Source organism: Arvicanthis niloticus, chromosome 1, assembly GCF_011762505.2.
Source record: "Arvicanthis niloticus isolate mArvNil1 chromosome 1, mArvNil1.pat.X, whole genome shotgun sequence".
NCBI classification, from domain to species: domain Eukaryota; kingdom Metazoa; phylum Chordata; class Mammalia; order Rodentia; family Muridae; genus Arvicanthis; species Arvicanthis niloticus.
In genome coordinates, this window is record NC_047658.1 from 71601946 (window position 1) to 71626280 (window position 24335).

The window sequence follows — 24335 nt, forward strand, 5'->3', positions numbered from 1 at the left end:
ATCTATCTAATTTAATTATTTATACAGCAACAGACACAAAATTATTTAACAGAAATTCTCACTAAAGAGGTTTACTATTAATATCAAAAAATATTGATAGTACTAGAAAGTTAAATTATGGTATATATAAGGCAAGTACAAATGATCCTTGTGTATATAGACATATATACACAAATTTGAAATGAAATCTATACACATGGACCAAAACAAAATGAGCTAATGTTTAAAAAAGAAAAAAAAATACAATGTGACACAAAATATAGCACATATATATCTAAAATGAAACTTGAGGAAATGTTTATTATCTTACTCCGTACAGTAGTTTTTAGTTCATTCTCTTAAACCCTAGTTGCAGCCCAAGACCACAATGTACATCAATGGCATCTCAGCCTCTAGTCTAAGATAACTTCATGGGTATCCTTTCCTTATAAATCCTCACACTTGTAAGTGCTTTCTCATTTTTCCTTAATAAATCTGTATTTATTCTGCTATAAAAACAAAATCCAAACCAAAAGTCACTAATATAGGAATGAATTAGGGAAGTGGAGGTGAGGTGGATCCATGGCAGAGAATTTCCCTAATATGTATATAACCCTGGCTTCAATCAGCAGTGCAAAATATCTCAGGTAAGGTTCAACTAAAACTACAACTAAAATCCCTAAACAAACAAAAAAAAAAAAAAAAAAAAAAAAAAAAAAAAAAAAAAGTATGTATGTATGATGCAACCAGGTTTGAAAAATTAAGAGAAGGGGATTTGGACAAGCTCCAGCTAAAATCAAAGCAGTGGATTACTTCACAGCTGAAACACTGGGACTTTTCATAGTGTTTCTGAATTGAAGTATTTTTAATAACACTTATTTCAAAAGGAATGGTTAATTGAATATGGTGATGTATGCACACTTTTAATTCCAGCACTTGGAAAGCAGGGACAGGTAAATCTTGAGTTCGAGGCCAACATGGTCTACTTATCTACTTTGAGGTCACCGAAAGCTACACAGTGCCTCAAAGAACAAGGAACCAAAAGGTTAACATTCAGAAAAGTATAAAATGTCTATTAAGATGGCATAGACAACCGTATCACAAAAGCAAAGAAAACAGTGGAAGCAGATATTATGAAAGTAAGTAGTTTTACAACTAAATTACTACACCAATGATGAGAGAACTAGGTAAAATAAGCAAATATATATGCTTAAAAACTATTTTACTGGACATGGAGAAATACCCACCTTTAGGGACCCTCCCTAATTCCAATTGATGGAAACAGGAAGACATGTAGGAGGTAAATATTTTAAATGAACTAAAAAAACAACTAATAATAGGAAGAGGGATAAAAGTTAGATGAATAAAGAGTATACACAAGCCTTGTTGCATTTGTTAATTATTACAGCATAGACTCTCTATGCTTTTGTCTTATCCTGAGGCTTAACTGATAGAACAATTCCAACTCTAAATCATTCACATAAAGGCTAAGACAAAGGGATTTAAAACTTATCGTCACTACACTAATAATTCTCACATTTTAAACTTAAAAACTCTCAGACAGAGCAAGACTAGAGAAAACCAAATTTTATGTAGAGAAGATATTTCTCCATAATTTAAAATATAGATTTGGTGAACTTAATATAAATGTGCTAACCTAGTAAAACATTAATTGATGGAAATACATTAATAAATCTGTTTGTAAAAATGAAAATCTAAGCCTCTTATTTGTAAGCATATGAGCTAATAAAACTCATAAACTCAAGATGCATTACTTCCTAAAATTCATGCAAACATTTCTTACCTGTTCCAAATCCTGTACCAAGTCCAGTTCCCAGAGTCCCGGCTGCTGGCTTACTTCCAAAAATACTACTCCCACTGTTATTTGTGCCAAAACCTAAGAAGATAAAAGATTAAGTAGATTATAATTTTTAAATTCTCAATTTTCTTTAAAAGGGTGTTTTAACACAAAGATAACTGATCTTAAACTATGTATCCTTAAGTTATTAATGTTAACGAATCCCAAATTATCAGCTAATGTAACTTGTTAAAAAATTCCGACACCTGCAAACAAGTCTTTGTATTTACTTAATTGCATCTTTATGCTAACATATCAATTCAGAATAGGGAAATACCCAATATCAAAGCAAAGCACACAGACTTGATATTTGAGCTCTTTGAGGCTTTCAAAGTCAGTATACATGGTTCAGGTTTACTAACTGAAAAATTCAATCCCACAAATTTTCACTAAAAAATAAAAGTTTACTGAACTAAAAAAGTAGAAAATGACCTATAAAAATCTTTATAGCAGTTTTTATTTTAAACTGATAGATTTTACATGGCAGCAATGTGTGGCTGATTATGGGAAGTGATTTCACAATGCCACACTTAGTAAATTCATAGGAGCACTCAAAGGCTCAGATTTTTCTTTCTTTTTTTCCTTTTGACTTTTTGAAGGTTTCACAGAACTCAAGCTAGCTTTCAAACCAGTAGGCACTAACAGTGGCTTTTAACTACTGACCAACAGCTCTCTATTTTCCAAGTGCTGGGATGACAGGTGCACCACCACTACTGTCACTATATTTTAAAAAAAAAAAAAAAAAAAAAAAAAACAAAAAACAAAAAACAAAAAAAACAAAAAAAAAAACCTATGACCTATGAATGGTCTATCTTGAACAACTCCTTCTATTAATGATCAAAAGTTAAGCAAAACACTCATCCTTCACTACTACTTATCAATTAGAGAAAATCTTGTAATTCCCCTATAAAATAAACAAGTACTAAAGATATCAATGTGTTGCTACTTTTGTAGCTGAGATAACAAGTTTTGGTATTCCTTTTGAAAAAAATAACAACAAAACAAATAAATGCATCATTAATCTCTAATGCTAAGAAATGTTCAATCATAGACCAGAAAAGTCTTGTTTTTAAAATTCTTAGTCAGATAAAAATTATCATGGAAGTTCAGTGTTATGGCTCATGCTTGCAACTCACACTCTTAGAAGGCTGGGGCTAATTGCATAGCAAGACACTGTCTAAAAAAGAAAGAATAAAGTAGAGGAGAAAGAAAACCTCAGCAGTAAAGGAAGTACTCTGAAGTAGCTAACAGAATCACTAAAGGGATTATACTTTGTTATGTCACTATCTGGTTATTATCAGTGAAAATGATCATGAAGCCAAAGAATATAAAGTCTGAACCCAAGCATATTTCTGTCACTTTAAAATCTAAGCATGTGAGTTAATCTCAACAAGTGATCTATGTGTTCATTAAAGTTTTTCTTGAATTGTGTTATTAGCTACCACACAGTTTTGCAAACTCAAGCACAATCAACTTAAAGAAAAATTTAAAACAAAATGTACTTAAAGATGCTTTCTATTTTAATTAAAAATTAGCAAGAATGGATCATAGACCTGTAAGAGAAAATAAGCTGTTCAAGGACTACCTTAAACCCACAGGAGATATCTAAGTGCCAACTTACACTGTTATACCACACATTTCCTCTGACTCTCACTGCCTATCTTACTGCAAAACAATTCTGCTAATTAAAAATAATTCAAATTCACTGTACAGCTAGTGAGGCAAGCCAGATAAAGATGAGGCCTTTTATACTGAAATCAGTGAACATAAGTATAAATAACTTCTTAAAATAAAAGCACTGACAACCAGTGTGTTGGCACACAATTTTGATCCTAGAACTTTGAGGCGGGAAAGCGGGTGAATCTCCTGAGCTTGAGGCCAGCCTGATCTATATAGTAAGTTCCAGGCCAAACAGGAATACACAATAAGATTCTATTTCAACAACAAACAACCACAAAGAAACAAACAAACAAAAAATCCTCCAAGGAAATTGGCATAGTCTGTACAAAAAAAAAAAATTATTAAAAATAAACCCTACACCCCCTCAAAAAACAAAACAAATGAACAAAAAAAAAAAAAAAAAAAAAAACCATTTAATTCAGAATATTACCTATATCACAAATAAAGCTTTTTATTAAATAAATGTATTTTCAGGGGTAGTAAAAACTGGCCCTTAAAAGCAAAGAATCTTTTCTGTTTTTTAAATTTTACTTATTTTTATTTCATGTGCATTGGTATTTTGCCTTCATGTGTGTTTGTGTGAGGGTGTCATATCCCTCACATGAGAGTTACAGTTATAGTTGAGGAACTGAAGTTACAGACAGTTGTGAGCTGCTATGTGGATGCTGGGAATGGAACCTTTGGTTCTCTAGAAAAGCAGCCAGTATTCTTAACCACGGAGCTATCTCTCTAACCCAGGAGCATAAAATCTTAATGCTTAATCACTAACGGGATTATACTTTGTTATGTCACTATCTGGTTATTATCAGTGAAAATGATCATGAAGCCAAAGAATATAAAGTCTGAACCCAAGCATATTTCTGTCACTTTAAAATCTGATAGGTCTTCAGAAGGGCCATAAAAAACAGACACACAGAATAAATATGGTATTAAATTTTTAGCTAGTGAGCTGAGCATGATGGTGTGCATCTACAGTCTATCTACCTGAGAGAATAAGGCAAGAAGACTGCTGAGTCCAAGGCTACCTGGGCAACAGGGCAAGAATTCACCTTGTCACAGAGTAAAAAGTAGATCATTAAGAAATATGGTATAAAGCTGGGCATGGTGGCCCCCACCTATCATGCCAGCAGTCAGGAAGCAGAGATCGTTGGATTTCTATTTGAGGCCAACACAGTGTAAATAGCCAAGACTATTATACAGAGATCTAGTCTCCAAAAATCATAAAGAAAAAAAGGTTAAAAAGGGTGCTTGAAAAGGGGAAAGGTGATGATGATCTTTTCAAAAACAGGGAAAGGACACAGGGAGACATTGATATACTTTTATCCCTTTTGGTTTTATAGTCAAGAAACAAGCACAGAAGCCATATTAAGCATGCCCACTACCTCAAAGCTTTTCATCCAAAAATACTCATGAATGGACTATAGTAAATACTAGCAATGAGTGAACAACCCGAGTAAAAGAAGTTATAAAAATCAAATATCTGAGTCTGAAAACAGACATGTAACAAGTCTTCCACATCTTCTTTAAACAGATCATATTTTATGAATACACTCATCTTCTGATGCATGGTTAAAAGTCTCTTTTTCTAGTAGATTATAATGTCATATAAAACCAACGGAAAATGCTGGGAATTTGGCTCAGTGGTAGAGGGCTTGCCTAGAACACAAGACACTGTGTTCTACCTCAACATGGCAAATAAAAAGAAAAAGACAAAAAAGCTCTCTGAAGAAAGTTCTAACTACCAGCCCATGACAATAATGGTATTTTGCATATATCTTCCCAGAAAAACTAGTCATTTCCAACTGAGAACTCTGGCAAACAAAATGTTCAACAAACATTTGAACCCTTGTGACTGAACTGGACTTTGTGCCTCTTACACAATGTTAAATGTCTGGATGAGGATAAAACAACGATGCTTCTTTTAAACTGGTTTAAATGTTTCTAACATATGTAAAAAGAATAAAGCTCCTTTTTTTTTTTTTTCTTTTTAAAAATTTGCTCAATCTTATCTGTTTTCTTGATTTTTAAATAAGAAACAAGTACTCACTCTGTCACCCAGGATGGCCTAGACCGGAAACCACGGCTCCTGCTTCAGCAGTTTCAAGCATTGGCTACTACGCTCAAAACTGACAGCATAATCCTCCAATTCAGCAAAACTTTGACTTTCAGAAAAAAATCTCCTACACCCTCACTTTTGAAACCTACCTGAATAGAAAGGATTACTTCACACAAATGAGGTTCACACATACTTTTGCAGTTACTGGTGAGGTAATCCAAAGAAAATGAAAAGCAATTTGTCTATACTAAATATTTCATACCATATTCTATGACTTAAAAAAGAAAAAAAAAAATCTTTCCTTCTGGTATGTAGCATCAGGCTACAGCTTACCTGAGAATTTTTAAACATTTCCAATCATATGAATCAGGAGAATGATGTGTGGTATAGTCAGTGTAACTTTAAGAGAGTCAAACCTGCATTTTATATGTACCAAAATTGGAAGTGTTTGTATTGGTTCCTAAAGTCAGGGTTGGTTTGTTACCGAAGAGCCCGCCACTGGTTGTACCAAATGAAGGAGCACTGGTTGTGCTGGTTCCAAAAGTTGTAAGCTTGTTATTGCCAAACAGGGTCTAAAAAGAAGATACAGAAAAATTAGGATAATACAAAGATACAACAGGCTTTGTTGCATGATGAGATGGCGCAATGGTTGAGAGCACTGCTCTTTCAGAGGACCCAAGTTCAACTCCCAGCAACCTCATGGAAGCTCACAACTACTTGTAACAGATGACACCCTCCATAGATATACAAGTAGACAAAACACCAATATACATAAAATAAATTATTTTAAAAAACCAACAACAACAAAAAAATAAATAGCAAGTAAGTGTGACTCCTGCTACCCATGCCCCCAAGCATCTGTAACTCCAGCTCCAGGGGGCTCTGACAACTCTTCAGACACCTGTACTCACATATACACACATAACTTAAGATAATAACAATAATAATAGGGGCTAGAAAAATGGCTCAGCAGTTAAGAGCACTAATAGCTCTTCCAAGTTCAGTTTCCAGCACTCATACGAGGTGGCTCAAAACTGCCTGTAACTCCAGTTCCAGGGGATCCAATACCTCCAACCTCTGAGGGTACCTCATTCATACTCACTTTTGTACAAGCAGAATCACAATACACATAATTCTAATAAGGGAGAGTGCATGTAAATACCGAATATGTAATGGAAGAAAGTTATAATTTTTAGGAAAAGACATATGAACATAGACAATCAGAAGATACAACAATCTGAGCAAGATTATAAGCACAAAGCTACTAACACAGAAAATTAACACCTCAGCAAACAGGATTTCGGTGAGTCAAAGAAAAAATACCAAGGCAACCATTAGCCAAGAGTGGTAATGTAGGCCTGCAATCCCAGCATGTGAAAAACTAAACCAAGAGGAAGACCAGCTGTCTTTATTGGAGACAAGAGAGAGGAAAAGTCAAGAGGGAGAAGAGAGCATTTTTGTTTATAGCACTGAAAACTGAACCCAAGGCCTAGCATATGCTACACATTCTAATGCTGAGCTACATCCTCAGCCCCTATTTTTTTTTTAAACAGAGTTATTAGTTTAGGCTGGCCTTGACTTCAGATATGTTTGACCAGCTCTTTGCAGAGGTGGTGATGGTAGTACTGGGGATCAAAACTAGGACTTTCCTCATGCCAGCCACACATTCCTGCATCCAAATTACACTGAAACTTCAGTCATTTTTTTTTAAGTGGTATTATAGTATAAAATTTAGCACTGCTTTTTAGGTTAAATGCATTCTAAAGCAGTAGTTCTGTATTTAGACAACTTACTCAGCAAGGTGAATAACTGAGTTTCACCTTCCACAGCAAGAGAATCCCAGTGATTCCCTGATCAAAACCAAAAGCATTTAATTTCCAAATACTATACCAGTTTATTTTCCAAAACACAAAAGAAAAACTAGGAGTTAAAATTTATCTCATTTGGGCTAGTAGACATGATGGTGCAGGCCTTCAATCTCAGCACTGTACAAGTAGAGGCCACTCTGGTCTATATATATATAGCAAGGTTCATACCTGCCAGGGCTTTATAGTAAAATCCTATCTTTAAAAAAGGAAAAAAGAAGGAAAGAAGAAAAGAAAGAAAACAAAACCTGATTTAAACTATCTAAATTAAGACTACATAATTTAAACTAATCAAATAGATTCTACAATATAAGTCATCTTTAAAACTTTAGAGGAGGCCTGAAGTGGCAAAAGGCAGTAAATATAAAACAAATACACAAAGACTTATGCTGTACATAATAAAAATAAGCACTGTTAATTCTCAATTTAAAATTTGAAACTAAAATGACTAACAGTATTTTATTTTCTTTCTCTTTTTAAAGATGTTGTTTAAATGTGTATGGATATTTTTCCTACATGTATGTCTGTGCACCATGTATATATCTAGTGCCTGCAGAAGCCAGAAGATGGTGGTTCCCTAAAATTAGAGCGAGACATTTTTGAGCTGCCATGTGGGGCTAGGTCATTTTGCTCTTAACTGCTGAACGATCTCTCCAGCCCTTAACAGCATGTTCAAACAGATGTAAACCACGCTGTCACTGAGGTAAGACAATTTAGTGACTGAAAATAAACAATGGGATTGGAAATACGGACTCAGTACAGTGCTTTTCTAGAATGCATGAAGCCCAGATTTGGTCCCCAGTTCTTCATGAAACTAGGTGTGATAGCAAATACTAGCACCTGGGAAGTAAAAACATGAAGATTAGTAGTTTGGGGCAAACTACTAATTAGTAGTACATGCCAGCACTAAGGAAGCAGTCAGGAGGAGTTCAAGGTTATCCTTGGTTACACAGAAGTTCCATTCAGCCTAAGCAGAAAGACTAAGAGAGAAGCTGGCAAGATGGTTCTGGGTAAACATACTTGCCACCCAGCCTGATGCTCTGAGTTTGATCCTTGGAAACCATAGAACAGGAGAGACTGGACTCCTACAAATAAGTGGTTTCTGACTGCCATGTGTGCAGTATCGTAAAGGCATACACATGCAAAAATAAATTTTAAAATTAATAAAAATTATATATAACACACACAACACACAAATACAGAGGGGGAAAACAACAACAACAGAAAATAAATATATATGTTAAATTCTTGGAAAATAGTTATCTGTTTTATATATATTCCTCTAATAGATTTAAGAACTTCAAATTACAGTCAACTGCGAATACCTACCGAACCAACTGCACCAAATCCAGTATTGGGCTGCCCAAAGAGACCTGTTCCTGTCCCAAATGCTGTTCCAGTGCTGGTGTTTGTAGCTGTCCCAAAAAGACCTCCTGGCTGTGAGGCTTGGGTTACTCCAAATAAGCCCTGGAAAGTGTAATCTAGATTAAAAGGCAGTTCATAATAGTTTTCTTTAAAGTCTTAGATTGGTTTTTAAAAAGTCACCACTGTTTATTAAAGCATGTGTGATAGGCACAAAATTCTTTAAGATTTCTTTGCAAAAACCCTGAAAAATCAAGAATAAGGTGGTTTTTCCAAAACAGCATAAAACTAAGCTATTAAAACTTGTGCAGAACTGTACATTTATCACCTATAACCAAAGTCCCTGTTTCCAGAACAATAAATGAGCTTCAAGTGCTGGGCATGTATTAAAACTTAATGAATTCATGTGCTCTAAAGTGTTCCAGTATAAGCCATGTTGCAAAATTCTACTATTAAAACAGCAAACAACAAAAGAAACCACCTCATTTTCTTCTAAATGTTTTATAAACTGAACCCATCATAAATGAGGCTGAAGCAAGAGGATCATGAGTTTCAGGTCAGCCTGAACTACAGAGTGGTATCCTGGGTAATAAATACAACAAGTAAAACACAATCATGAGTTTTATAATTCTGAGTATTTGATCTACTGAGTAAACCTTAATTAGTAATGATATAAGGGATTTTAACCTCATTCTTTTGCAGATAGACAGTTGTGGTATTCATGCTAGAAGATCAGTTGTCTATAAATGTAAGGATTTGTTTCTTTATTCTCAATTTTACTCATATGCTTCACTGAATTTTTGAGATTAATCTCATGCTGCCCAGATTGGCCTTGAACCAGACAATGTTATACTTGAACTCTCGATCTTTTTCCAAACTGCCAAGATTACAGTATACCCAGTTACATATTTCTGTCAGTCTTTACCTTCAGTATCTTTCAACAACCTCATAAACATACATAATGTATTGTGATCATACACACATGCTCCATTCTCATATTTCCCTCCCACTCCTTCTGGATCAAAACATCAATATAGCAAAGCATATAGCTTCAAGATAGCCAGCACCCTTCTGAAGACCTCATTGGGCTGAGACAAAATTCAAGTCTTCAATACTGAAAGATTTGTTTTCTTCCCTATACTGAATAACAACCTACATTCTAAAGAAATGCTATAGAGATAGCACTTATAAGCTAAACATGACTACTAGTAGTTCCATTACTTAGCTTCACAAATAAGACCTGGAGTTAATCAAGGGCCTGTTTCCTTACCATAGTATTGGTGCTTGGCTGTCCAAGGGTACTGGTATTACCAAAGGAAAAGCCAGTATTTGGGGTGGTTGTAGCCTGGCCAAATGGTTTGCTGAAGAGACTGGTAGTCTGTTGATTCTGTTGGCCAAAGAGACCACCTGGATTTGTTCCAAATCCAGTTGTGCCTTTCAGAAAAAGAATAAAAATAAACACAAACAAAAATCAAATGAAAAAAACAAACAAAAAAAATAAAACTCTCAAATGAGCCAATAATTCAACAATCGACCAAGCTTTTCTACTGCTGAATTATAGTATATTTGTTCATTAATAACCTTTTTTCTATCTTCAGCTAGCTCTACTTTATGTTAAAATTTTCCTTTCTAATAGCCATCAACTCAAGAATTCTAAAATGACTAAATGAATTTCCTTTGTGAACTCAGCTTTTCTTCTATTTAATATGAAAAAATATTCAGGCTGGAGAGATGACTCAATGGTTAAAAGCACCAACTGTTCCTCCGAAGGACCTGGGTTCAGTTCCTAGCATCCACATGGCATCTCACAACTATCCATAACTCTAAGATCTGACACCCTCACCTGGACATGGGAAGGTGGGAATAAATGAACTTTCTACACAGCCCAGTTCATTTATTACTACCATGTTCAAAGTAGTACAAAAGCAGCCAAGTTTACATACCAAGACTGTCTCAAATGACACAAGTTCTAATACATCCACAAAGTTATTAAGCACAGCCCTTGTGACCTCTAGAACTGTAAAACACTCTAACTTCTGCAAAAACTTGAGTTTTGCTGGGCCTTCTGGCTCATACCTATAATCCCAGCATATGAAAGGCTGAAGGACTGCCTTGATTTTGAAGTCAACTTGAATTACACAGTGAGACCCTGCTTCAAAAAAAGCTTCCAAAACCTTAGGGTTTTAAGACTCATAGTTGCAAGTTAGCTGATTTTTCCTAAAAATACATATAACCAGTTCTTTTAACTTGATATTACTCAAATATCACCTTCTGAAATGAAAGGACTCCTCCTTAGCCACCTATACTTTTTTTTTTTTTAATTAGATGAACTCATTTATTTGACACATTAAGTTATGCAAAGATAAATATATGCAACTGCACAAAAAGAACCATGTTTTCATATTATTAAACACAGCAGTGGCCGAAAATAACGAATTGTAGAATGGACCCCAGGATTTAATGCATAAAAACACCCCGTAGAGAAAACTGTCAGGCTTCTAGCTTCACGGAATCCAGCACTAGGCGGGCTTCTTTATACTCCTCGGCTTCTTCCAAGTCTTTCTCACTTTCTAATATCTGCTGAAGGTCAGTATACGCAGCCTCTAACCGGCGCTGGCAGTCTGGGATCATCATCCGGGACTCTTGCAGGATCTCTGCCTGCTTCTTAATGGCGTAGTTTTCACCATCTTCAGCCTTCATTTTTTCAATCTTTTCTTCTTGTTGCTTTGCTTCTTTTTCATACATCACTTTTTCTTTGACCAACCGCTTCACCACTCCCGTCTTGATCTTGATCTGCCTCACTCGAGGATCGGCCATGGTCCCCAAGGCGCCGCAGGAAGGAGAGGCGGGCAGCCACCTATACTTTTAACTGTCTCTTCCTACTTATAAGTATTCCAATTATTTTTCTCCACAGCTCTTGTAACAAAGTGACAGTCATCAGTCATGATTTACGACCTTTTTTTTTTTTTTTTGATTCTCTCTATAGCCCTGGCTGTCCTGGAACTCACTTTGTAGTTCGGACTGGCCTAAAACTCAGAGATATATGCCTTCCTCTGCCTCCTGAGTGCTGGGATTAAAGGCAAGAGCCACCCACCAATGGTTGTTTTGACCATTCTTCTTTATGGTATAACGAAGTGCTTACTTACTAGTTCCAAAGGCAGTTTTGTTCTGACCATATGAAAAGGCTGAATTAGTGGTGGAGGAGCTGAAGAGTCCTGTTGCACTGGAAGTTGCTGGAGAAGACCCAAATAAGCCAGCTGTGGTACCTGCTCCCACTTGGTTCTGTGGGCCTTTCCGGTTAGCCTGATAATCCTCCAAACGAAGTTCCTGAAGGTAAACACATTACCAAAATTAACACATGGCAAAAAAAATTACTTAGAAGAGACCTACACAAGAATCTGTTATAGAGTAATATAACTGATATATTTTATATATATTATATATATATATATATAGTATTATACATTATATATAATACACAAGAATCTGTTATAGAGTAATATAACTGATATATTTTATATATATTACATATATAATATATACACATATATATATTATATATACATATATATATAATATATATATGTGTATATATTATATATATATATTGTCCATCTATATAAAATTAAAAGACTGGCAAAAAATGAACAGCAGTTAATTTTGGAGGGAAAGACTATAATGAGGAGAGAGAACAAGAAGGGCACTTGGTATGTTAGATATATTTTGTTTCATTTTTTTCCTATGCTGTCACTTGATATGTATCCTTTAACTTAGTGAAACATTTATTAAGCCAGATATTTAAGATTTTGCACAAATTTACTAAAAGTTCATATATGCACACAAATAAATTGTCACTACAATAAAAATATCTAACCAGAATAAATACTAGATAAAATGCATGTAGTATATCTGTATAGATGTGGAGACTATTATCTCAGCCTAAAATATATAATACATAAAAGATAATAATACATAATCTTGAAAAACATCTTTACTAATGTCGGACTTTTATTCAAAACCAACGTGAATCACTTAATCTGAAGGAAAAAAAAAAGGATTAAGCTGATTTTTTTTTTTTTTGTCCTTCATTTTACTGACCTCTAATGACTTGCTTTCATATTCTTTCATAGCAGTAATACACTGATGCTTGGTACTGATGTTAGTGCTAACTCCAGCTTTGACCATAGTATCTGTACCAGTGGGGGGCTGCAAAGAAAGACAAAGGCATATTTCAAATTCCAATTTTTACATCTACTCTTACAAACACAATTCCTCAACCACTAAACTTTTTAAACTATTCCCTACTTCATTTTTTTTATAACAAGATAGGGCAAAGAGTAGACTATAGCTCAGTAGTTAGTGCCTGACTAACATTTGCAAAGGCTTACACTAAATCCTCATGCTTCCCATCTACTCAAGACACATCATTTGGAAGGTCATAGAGTGCCCACACCTACAATCCCAGCACTCCAGAGGCAGCCCTGAACACCAGACCATCCTGGGTGAGCTACACAAACAAACTAAAAGACAGAGCGAGCTAGGAACAATGGAAAACAATTATTTTATAAGTTGAAGCAAGATCATTTGAAACCAGGAATTCAAGCACAGCCTGGGCAACACAGTAAGACCCTCATGGTAAAACCAAATTGTTATCAAGGATGCTTGATTAAAATATATGGCAACATTTCTGATCTCTCCCCTATAACATAATTATCTGAATAATCTTTGGTTTTTTGTTTTGTTTTGTTTTGTTTTGGTTTTGGAGACAGACTTTTTCTGTGTAGTCTTGACTTTCCTGGAACTCACTCTGTAGACTGAGCTGGCCTCCAACTCAACAGAGATCTGCCCACGTCTGCCTCCCGAGTGATGGGAATAAAGCTGTATAACACTACTGCCTGGTAAGATTTTATTCTTGAATAGATATAGACTATTAACAGATTGTTCCATTAAGTTCCACAAAAAAGGTTTATTTTCAGTTATTTTTTATGTTCTGTTCTTTATTTTTCATTTCTATAAACAGATGATTATTCCAATACTGCCTTAGAACACAGTGACAGACACTTGTAATTCTAGCACTTACAAGCCAAAGGAAGACCACTCTGAGTTCAAGGCCAGTCTTGAGTTATGTAGTTAGTAAGAAGACAGCCTCAATTACATAGCAAGACCCTACCTCAGAAATTCTGCTTTATATGGACTATCATATCAACACTGAACATAAATTTAATTGGAGTAAGAATAATCTTAATATGCATCATAACATAGATGTTTCATGCTGGAGACGCAGCTCAGTGGTAGAGTGCCCACCTACCATGCATGAGACTTTGGCTAAATCCCCATAATGACAACAAAAAAGAAAAACTAGATTTATGTTTCACATTTCCTGTGTACTATAAAAATCATATGTAATTTTTTCAAACTATTCTGTTTGTCAGCGTGGGGATCAAAGGACAACTTGCAGTTCTCTCCTCTACCACATGGGGCCCAAAGACCAAACTCAGTTATCAGGCTTGACATCAAGTGCCTTTACCCACTGAGCCATCTCACTAGCCCTATAAAAGCATGATTACTTTTTGTTTGTTTGTTTGTTTTGGAGACAGGGCTTCTCTGTGGTGCCCTGGCTGCCCTGGACCAAGCAGGCCTCAAACTCACAGAGATCAGCTTGCCTCTATCTCCTGAGAGCTGTGACTAAAGTCGTGTGCAGTCACCACCCAGTATCATTAGTACTATTTTAAAAAAAATTATTCTCCCCTGCCCCAGGATGTAGGAGGGGCAACTAGTGATGGCTCAGAAGTTAAGAGCACTCACTGACTGCTCTTGCAGAAGACTGCTCTTGAGTTCAATTCCCAGCAACCACACGGTAGCTAAAAACCATCTGTAATAGGATCTGATGCCCTCTTCTGGTGTGTCTGAAGAGAATGACAGTATACCCACATACATAAAATAAGTAAATCTAAAAAAAAAAAAAGAAGAAGAAGAAGAAGAAGAAGAATACTAACTGCTTTTCCAAAGTACTCAGATTCAATTCCCAGTACCCATGTGGTGCTTTACAATTTGCTGTAACTCCAATTCCAGAGGATGATACCTCTTTGGGCCTTCCTGGGCATCGCATATACAAGGTACATGTACATACATGCAGGTAAAACACTCATACACATAAAATTAAAAGACAAAACAAAGAAGCAACAACAACAACAAAAACCCCTTATTTTTGAGACAAGGTCTTACCACACAACCCTGACAGCCCTACAATTTGCTATCCATGCTGGCCTCAAATTCATAGAGCTATATCTGATTCTGCCTTCCATGTGCTGGGATTTAAGTCATCTGCCATACCCATCCTAAAGCTGTTTTTAAAACATTTTTCCAAAGAGCCAAATAGGGATTGGAGAGATGGTTCAGAATTTAAGAGTACTAGCTGCTCTTGCAGAGAACCCAGGTTCCTAGTGTTGCAAGGTAACTTCATCAGAGAATACACACAGAATAGTCTGTACTGTCCACTAGTGACTACATAGGGAACTTGCCCAAATCATGCAGTTCCAAGCCTCATCAGTTTGTCTTTTACACAAAAAAATGGCAACCTGGTTGACACAATTCAGTTAACAAGGAGAGTTACCAAGAAGTAAAAACTAAGTCAAAAAGCAAGGTTAATACATTTAAAGGATTTTCCTGGATCCTGAAACTATGGACAAGGTCTTTGATAGATTAGTTTCTGTTTTGGTAAGTGTTAGTACCTACAAGCTAGGTTCTAAGGTCAGAATAGTGCCTCTATTGTGTCTATTATGTTAAGGTCTTGAGGCCTATTATAACACCACCAGATGGTGGTTCACAACCATCTGTTACTGCAATTCCAAGAGATCACGACACACTCTTTTGGTCTGAGTACTGGAATGCGCATGGTACATATTCACACATATAACAAATATTCATAAACATAAAATAAAAATTTAAAAATCTTATTTTTTAAAAGCAAAAATGTGGTATGTATTATTGGAGATAGGAGGAATCTGATCATTCATTCTACAAAGAAATACACAAATGGGGAAAAATATGCTGGAAGAAAATACATACATTAAATTTGATGGTAGTTCCTGTAGGTGCTGCTGTAAAACTACTTGGCCCAAAGAGAGAGCCAGATGTGCTACCAAAAGGATTAGAGGTGGTATTTGTAGTTCCAAAGAGTCCTCCACTGCTAGTACTGGTTCCAAAATCTGTAAATCAGAAAAACGAGAATTAAACAGAAAACAACTTAATGTTAACACATCTTGAAAGCAGGGCAGGGTAGAGTAACAGCAGTAGTACTGTCACATTGTTAAATACTCTTCATTTCTCCTGAGTAAACAAATTTAAGGTATATTTCATATGACACATGCTTCCAGGTTACAACTTTCAAAGGTAACAAATCCAAATCCACTGGTTAGCTAAATGTGTAGTTACAAACAGTTGTAAGCTGCCATGTGGAGGCTGGGAATTGAACCAGGTCCTCTGGAAGAAATATCCAGTACTTTCTCCAGACCCAATACTACGTTTCTTAAAATATGAGAAGTTATACATATTGTGCCAGAAATGTCAGTAAACAAGAAAAATCTTGCCTGCCAATATTTAATGTTAAGTTATAACCATTATGAGCATTTTGATTTCTCATTAGCAAATTTTCACTTCTAAGAAACTATGATCCTAAATATATAGTTTAAAGTTAGTAAGACTATCTCTTTTGAATAAGAGCCTTAAGATTGCATTTTCAGCCTGGCCTACAGAATGGATTTTCAGGACAGCCAGGGCTACACAGAGAAACCTTGTCTTAAAACAAGCAAAGAAAACAAAAACAACAAAAAAACCCCAACCAAAAAAAAAAGGATTGCATTCTATGTGGCACGTTTAAATATTTCAACATCTTACTAGAAATGGTGACACAAGCCTGTCATAAAAACACTAGGGAAGTAGAGGCTACCTTGAACTACATGAAACTTCGCCTCACTCAGACACATCAAAAAAGGGTTTGATTCCCTCCCCCCAACATCTCTACAGTTTTGCCTTTCAAAAAATTGTTGGTTACCAGCCACTCATATATTACTGTACTCTTGTCACATAAACACCATTACATCATAGGCATAGGGCAGTTAGTGGCTGCCTTAAAGTACTATGTAGAGAAGCAGCTACTGGCCACATATAGATTTATAAAGATAACATCTGCTACGAGCAAAAAGTGGAAAAGTAATTAAACAGTATTTCTCATTCCTGTTACTCTAATCTCTGTTTTAAATGTAAGACACAGGCTAGAAGGCTGTTCTAGATCAGGCATAGCTCGCTCTCTCTCTCTCCTTCCTCTCTCTCTCTCTCTCTCTCTCTCTCTCTCTCTCTGTGTGTGTGTGTGTGTGTTTGAGAAACTGTTTCTCTGTGTGTGTGTGTGTGTGTGTGTGTGTGTGTGTGTGTGTGTGTGTGTGTGTTTGAGAAACTGTTTCTCTGGATAGCCCTGGATGTCCTGGAACTCCTATTTACTGCCCTCTTTTCTAGCCTACTAAACTCAATACACTTTCAGGTTCTCCTATTTCCTGGTTTTGACCACTTAGTGGGAAAGGAGATAAGTGAACATAGAGTGAAGAGGAGAGAACACATTCAACAAACAAATCAAATATTAAACTATTACCAAACAAGACCAAAGAATAGTGTCCTACTTACTTCCAAAGCCAGTTGGTTTATTTTGTGCAAATGCATTGTTCTGGGATGAGAAAAGACTGGTCCCTGTACTTGCAGTTCCAAACAAACTATTTGATGTTCCTGTTGATGTGCCAAACCCAAAACCAGTGCTTGTGGAGGTTGCTGGCTGGCTAAATGAACTAGTACCAAATAATCCTCCTGAAGAGATGGAGGGGAAAAAAAACAAGTTTATGTAGACAAACTGTAGCCACTAAGTGAAGTTCTATGCTAGCTACATATAAACCAGCTATATTCCAAACAAAATTCCTTACCTGGTTTAGTCTGTGAATTTCCAAATAAGCCTCCAGTATTGTTGCTAGAACCAAAAGCAGATGTTCCAAACGCTCCTCCACTAGTAGTACCAAAGCCAGTATCTGAAGCAGCAAAATTCAGAGTCAATAATAACTGGAAAGTTTGTGGGTTTTTTTTTTTTTTTTTTTAAACATTTCTTAACATCCTGCGTTAAGCAGGACCACTAATGCAATTTGAAACTTTTTCAAATTTCCATCTAAATTCTTATGGAATAGAAATCAAGCCAAGGTATTTTATTCACTGTCTCCTCAGGAATATATAAACTTTAAATCAAAAGGTATGACACTACCAGAGGGTGCAGCCCAGTGTTAGAGTATTACTTAGCACAGGCCTTGGGTTTGATCTCTCTAGGTCCAAAAAATGTAAATTGGAGGGACCCCAAACCCAAGAAATGGTGCTGTCCACATTGGATGGATCTTCCCCCATCAATTAGGATGGTCACAATGATCCTTCACAGATATTCTTAGATCCAATTCTCAATTATGTCAATTTAGCAGTTAAAACTAACCATGGCTGTAGCTCATGCCTGTGATTCCAACACTAGAGAAACTGAAACAGGAGGACTGGAAGTCAGAGGCCAGCTTGAGCTACACAGAGTTGAACCAGCTACAGTGATATTGGTTCTCAAAACAACCGAATCAACAAAAGTCAGTCAAATTAAAACATTTTCCCCTATTTCATTCTTTTTCATAACTTACTTTGTCCAAATGTTGACGTTGTGCCAAAGCCCCCTGTACCACCCCCAAAGGGGGTTCCAAATGATTTGTTAAACATCTTCAAAACAAGTGTTTGCTTCAGAAAGCTGTAAAAGAGAAGTTTTTCTTTTGAGACACCACAGAAAGTAATTTGTTTCAAGAAATCTACCATTCTACAAATATCAGCAAGGGCCATAAAAAATGACAGCATGATCCTCCTATTCAATATCCTCAGAACGTGAACGATGAGTCACACATTATAAATATTCATTAATCTGCATGCTTCCTAAAATGATGAGTACTGATAATAACTTCTGATCCTACCAACAACCATCCCCTAAAAATGTTTTCATGTATGTGCATTGAATTGCAGAGCAACTTAATTTTAATTATTTTCAGTGTGTGCATCCCTCCAAATGCCACAGCACATAAGAAAGGGGACATAATTAGGTTTTTTTCTTCTACCATGTAGATTCTGGGAGTTGAGCTCAATTTATCAGGCTTGGCAAAAAGATGACACTAGCCCAGCTAATTACCTAATTTTTTACCTAATTTTTGTTTTAATATCACAATAGAGATCAGTACAAACAGTACACATGAAACTGTGTGTTTGCCACCAAGTACTGCACACACCCCAAATCTTAGCACTCTAGAGGTGGGAGGCAAGGGGATCAGAAATTGAAGGTCATCCTCAATAGACAGTTCAAAGTAAGTCTAGGCTATGTAAGATCCTGTCTCAAAACAGCAAAAACAAACAGAAAACAAGACTTTGAGTCTATGAAGATAGTTCTATCAAAAATACATGTAGGAAATTATACAGCGTATGCATAAAAAATTACAACCATATTCTGTTATCCAACTATCTGAAATATTTCCCTGGCCAGGGCTGGAAAGACAGCTCAGAACTTAAGAGCACTTATTACTAGCCTTAAAGTTAGGGGATTTAAAGTTCATGTAATCATCATTTACTTCTCAGTAATGAGATTTGTTTTAAGTTCCCTATCTTTAGTCAGATGTAGTAGCACACTGCCTATAACAGGTAAGACTGTCAGAGCTACACAGAGAAAAAACCTTGTCTCACACACATACACACACACAGCCAAAAGATTTGAATAGCTATTTAGGGGGAGAAAAGATTTGAATAGGTATGTTAACAAAAAATAAATAATGATAAAATTTTATTTATATACATACTGCCACAATTCTTAAAAATTCTATTTCATGGCTGGAAGGATGGCTTGGCAATTAAAAGCACTAGCTGCTCTTCCAGAGGTCCTGAGTTCAATTCCCAGAACCCACATGGTGGCTCACAACCATAGTCATTAACCATAGTCTCACAGGAACCAATGCCTTCTGGTGTGCAAAAGTACATAGAGACAAAATATTTATATACATAAATTATATAAATTAATCTTTTCTAAAAAGTCTGTTTCATGGGGCTAAAGAGATGGCTCAGCGGTTAAGAGCAATGACTGCTCTTCTAGGTCTTGAGTTCAATTCCCAGCAACCACAGATGGCTCACAGATGGATCTATAACAGGATCCAATGCCCTCTTCTAGTGAGTTTGAAGAGAGTGACAGTGTACTCATAAAATAAATAAATCTAAAAATAAAAATTGTTTCATAACTAACAGTTATTTTGGACACATGAACCATGTGTCACTCAAAGCAAGCAAGTGCTATCCATTTATGTTGATTTTGCCAGGCACTTCCTTTTTTTTAAAACACTGTTTTTGGATACAGGGTTAGTTACAGTGCTTGAAGTTATATAAAGAGTTATATAGCCGGGCAGTGGTGGCACATGCCTTTAATCCCAGCACTTGGGAGGCAGAGACAGGCAGATTTCTGAGTTCCAGGCCAGCCTGGTCTACAGAATGCGTTCCAGGACAGCAAGGGCTATACAGAGAAACCCTGTCTTGAAAAACAAAAAACAACAACAAAAAGAGTTATATAAAAGTTTAGGTTTATAACTTATCATTGTTTAAGTTTCAAGAGATGTTTCTTACTTGCCCTTTATCATTCTTATTGTTACTATTGGCACATGCTAACTCTGTATGTGCAAAAATTCACACCTCTTGCTCCCACTACTTAACCTTATCTCTTCCATATGTCTACTGGTCCCCTTTAATTTCATGTATATCTATCTTTTTTCACTATGTAGCCCTAGCTGTCCTGGAATTTTCTCTGTAGACCAGGCTGGCCTCCAATAGAGATCCTCCTGTCTCTCCCTCCTAGTCTGCTGGGATAAAAGGTATGCACTACTACTACGTAGCTTGTCCTTTTTTTTTCTTTTTCTCTTCCTCCTCTTCCTTCTCCCCCTCTTCCTCCTCTTCTTCTTCCTCTCCTCCCTCTCCCTCTCCCCCCCACTCTCTCTCTGGAGGGGGTAGGGGAAGACAGGTTTTCTTTGTATAGCCCTGGCAGTCCTGAAAGACTGACCTCAAACTCAGACATCTGCCTGCCTCTGCCTCTGATGGGATTAAGAGGGTGTACAACCATGCTCAGCAGCCTAGTACCTTCCTATTCATCTCCATACACAGCAATCTTGTTTATGTAACTCTGAGGTCTAAGTGAGAGCACGGTACTCTTTAAAAGGTGATAAGGTGATTAATAACAATCTTTCCTCTGTAAAACGTGCTTTGGGTACACTAGACTCTACACACCTTAAAGTCTATAGCTCCTAACCATCAGCATTTTACTTTTAGTAATCTTATCCTAATACAGAAACCTACCACTCATTATATACACATTTCAGGAAGGGACTTTAAAGTAGTAATAAAACATCCTGGAAGATACCTCTCCATCTACAAAAGCTCATTCATATTCATCATGTCAACAACAATGAAAGGATATTGTTATTAGCTATCACACTTGTATCACCTCTATTTTGCAGAATAAAAAGACCAGATTTTACTACATTTTACAAGGTCATAGAGGTAAGCAGAACTCAAGTTTAATCTACTTTCTAAATTTCCAAAGACACTTTCAACCAATTAAAGATTAGGCAATAAGCAAAAACATATATAGTATATTAAAGAAATTCAACTGCCTCAAACCCAAGAACAAGAAGAATGAGGGCAGCAAACACTTTTAACCTATGAAGAAAAGTTTCTCATTCAAAAGCAACCCATCTTTCCTACTCCTCCCACCTCTTTTTGGAGACAGTCTCACTATGTGTCCCAGGCTGACCAAGAGATCTGTCTGCATCTGCCTCCCCAGTGCTGGGATTAAGGGTGAAGATCAGCATGCCCATTCAACTTTATCAGTTCTGAGAAGAATGAACTTGTCTTATTCTCATCTATCTTGCAGAGCAAGGTCTTTTCTTTTAAATTATCACAACAGGGGGCTAGGGATGTAGCTCAGTTGACAAGAGTGCTTGCTTAGCATGCACAAAACCCTGGGTCTGATCACCAGAACAGCATGAGGAATGGCAACACATGTCTGTAGGTTTAGCAGATCAAAAGTCGTCCCAGCCACACAGATATCAAAAGAAATCACAACAGAAACAAAATTACACTGAAGCAAATCAAGATCAAAGACAATCTCACAATCTGTCTTACTACAGAAATTGAAGTCTGGCCGGGCGGTGGTGGCTCACGCCTTTAATCCCAGCACTTGGGAGGCAGAGGCAGGCGGATTTCTGAGTTTGAGGCCAGCCTGGTCTACATTCTATATAGTGAGTTCCAGGTCAGCCAAGGCTACACAGAGAAACCTTGTCTCGAAAAACAAAAAACAAAAACAAACAAACAAACAAACAGAAATTGAAGTCTGGCAAACTGGGTGAACTGGAGCTCACTTATAATCTCAGCCCTAGATGGGCAAAAGAAAGATGAACAGAATTCAGGCTCAACCTCAGCTACTTGGTGAGTGTGATGCTAGCCTAGGCTGAGGCCCTAACACAAAACAAAAACTAGTGAACACATACAACTCTGCTCTTCAAATCACTCCTTTTCCTCACTCTGCTGTGTAATACCACTGACTCAATGAAAACTGTCTACTTTTTATTCTTTAATGTTGCTGCCGAACCACCCAATTCACTCTGTAAAACCCAGCTTCAGTATGGTATCTTTTATAAGCCTATACTAACTTATTTAGTAATAGCATTCTTCTAGACATAAATTCTATGCACATATCTACCTTGACCCTTACTTCCCATCCTGGATACCGTGAAACACTAAACTATGCAAACTTTCTTTTAGGACTGAAAACTATTTCTTGTACCAGCTGCTCCACAATAAGACAGCCTTCAGCTGACAGTCCTTTTCAGAACTACCCCTACTGAAGACTGCCTCATCCAAGGTCACTCTTCCTTTGACAGCCTAAATCCATGGCCAATGCTAGGACACTTGACTCTACCTTAGTGTAACTCTAAAGGGCAGGTAATTTCAGCTTTTTAAGTTTTTGTGGGATTGGCTGATGCTTTCACCAGGTTGGTTAACACATCACCATACTAGAAATATAGCTTAGTGGTAAAGTGCTTTTTCAGAGTATCAGGTTCAATTCTCTTCTACTACTAAGAAGAAAAAGCAATACATAAAATTAAAGATGGGGCTGGAGAGATGGCTCAGTGGTTAAGAGCACTGATTGCTCTTCCAGGTCCTCAGTTCAATTCCCAGCAACCACATGGTGGCTCACAACAATCTGCAATGGGGTAAATACATAAAATAAATAAATCTTAAACAAACAAAAGAACCAAAAACCAAACAAATTAAATTAAAGACAGTGTGACACAGGCAATGGTCAGTGTTAATGCTTGCCTATCATCTGTAAGGCCGGAGGTTCTATCCTATCACCACGCATATTCAAATGTCACTTCCTGCTTTCTCACTTCTCTCACAGGTGATGATACCAAGAAAGTTTCCTACACCAACCTCTAAGGACTGCCCACTTCAGAGTCTGCTACCAAAGGAACTCAACTTTATGCCATTTACAATAAACCTGCTAAGAAAATGGGCAATTATCTTTTTTGCTGTTGTTTTGAGATGGTACTGATATCTAAGGCTACTCTCAAGCTTTCTATGTACTTCAGACTGACTTTGAACTGCTGATCTTCCTTCCTCGACCTCCCAAGTGTAGAATTCCAGGTGGCTGACTCTACTACATGTTATTTTGGTTTTTCGGGACAGGATCACTTATAGCCCAGGCTGGCCTCAAACACACTATGTAGTCAAGAATGGCACTGAATTCCTGATCTTTCTTCCTCCATCTCCCAGGCAGTGAGACTACAGGTATATGCTAGCACCTCAAATGACAAGAAACACAAGTTATGGTGGTACACTCAAGTAGGATACAAAGTAGAAACAGAATAAAAATGTAAAAATGTAATCTCTTATGATAGAACAATTCATAAGATATTCCCATGGCTTAAATTAAATTCATAAGATATTCCCATGGCTACAAAAATTCATTTTTATCTTTAAGAATTGATTTACTTATATTCCTTTTGCATAAGACATTTAAAAAATGATCTTTAATTCCAGCCTTAATTTTTCTCCAAACTTTGTGCTCCAATAATCTTCGAATTTATTACTTACACTATATAATACCAAAAAAAGAGTCAACACTCATCAGTAATCCAACTAGACAGAAATATATCCCCCAATGTCACAAAGTCTGAACTGTGGATGATGATGTCTTACTACTCTATCATACATCTGAAATTTGTAAGCTATGTTATCTCTGGGTACAATAACAAAATTAGTTTTTTACCTCAAAAAGTTAAACAATGCCGGGCAGTGGTGGCCCACACCTTTAATCCCAGCACTTGGGAGGCAGAGGCAGGCGGATTTCTGAGTTCGAGGCCAGCCTGGTCTACAGAGTGAGTTCCAGGACAGCCAG

At 36.6% G+C, this 24335-nt stretch overlaps 2 protein-coding genes across 8 annotated transcripts in view; both read right to left on the minus strand.

Moving 5' to 3' along the window:
• The window catches only part of Nup98 (nucleoporin 98 and 96 precursor), an 87099-nt gene that overhangs the window by 56318 nt on the left and 6446 nt on the right, over nt 1-24335 (minus strand). For 4 of the 7 annotated variants that reach the window (XM_034503497.2, XM_034503506.2, XM_076939243.1 and 1 more), the window contains 10 exons: nt 18505-18608; nt 17767-17868; nt 17477-17653; nt 15869-16008; nt 12899-13006; nt 11947-12127; nt 10071-10234; nt 8768-8905; nt 6007-6145; nt 1784-1876 (listed from right to left, as the gene is read on the minus strand). In XM_034503497.2, the coding sequence (XP_034359388.1) occupies nt 1784-1876; nt 6007-6145; nt 8768-8905; nt 10071-10234; nt 11947-12127; nt 12899-13006; nt 15869-16008; nt 17477-17653; nt 17767-17868; nt 18505-18580 (1318 nt within the window). In that variant the 5' untranslated portion in view covers nt 18581-18608. The remainder of the gene's footprint in view (nt 1-1783; nt 1877-6006; nt 6146-8767; nt 8906-10070; nt 10235-11946; nt 12128-12898; nt 13007-15868; nt 16009-17476; nt 17654-17766; nt 17869-18504; nt 18609-24335) is intronic. The other 3 variants (XM_034503525.2, XM_034503536.2, XM_076939251.1) reach the window with 1 other exon arrangement.
• Nucleotides 11131-11660, minus strand: LOC117709339 (tubulin-specific chaperone A). The gene has a single exon (XM_034503656.2). It carries the CDS (start codon nt 11615-11617, stop codon nt 11291-11293), a length of 327 nt encoding a protein of 108 aa, XP_034359547.1. The 5' UTR covers nt 11618-11660; the 3' UTR covers nt 11131-11290.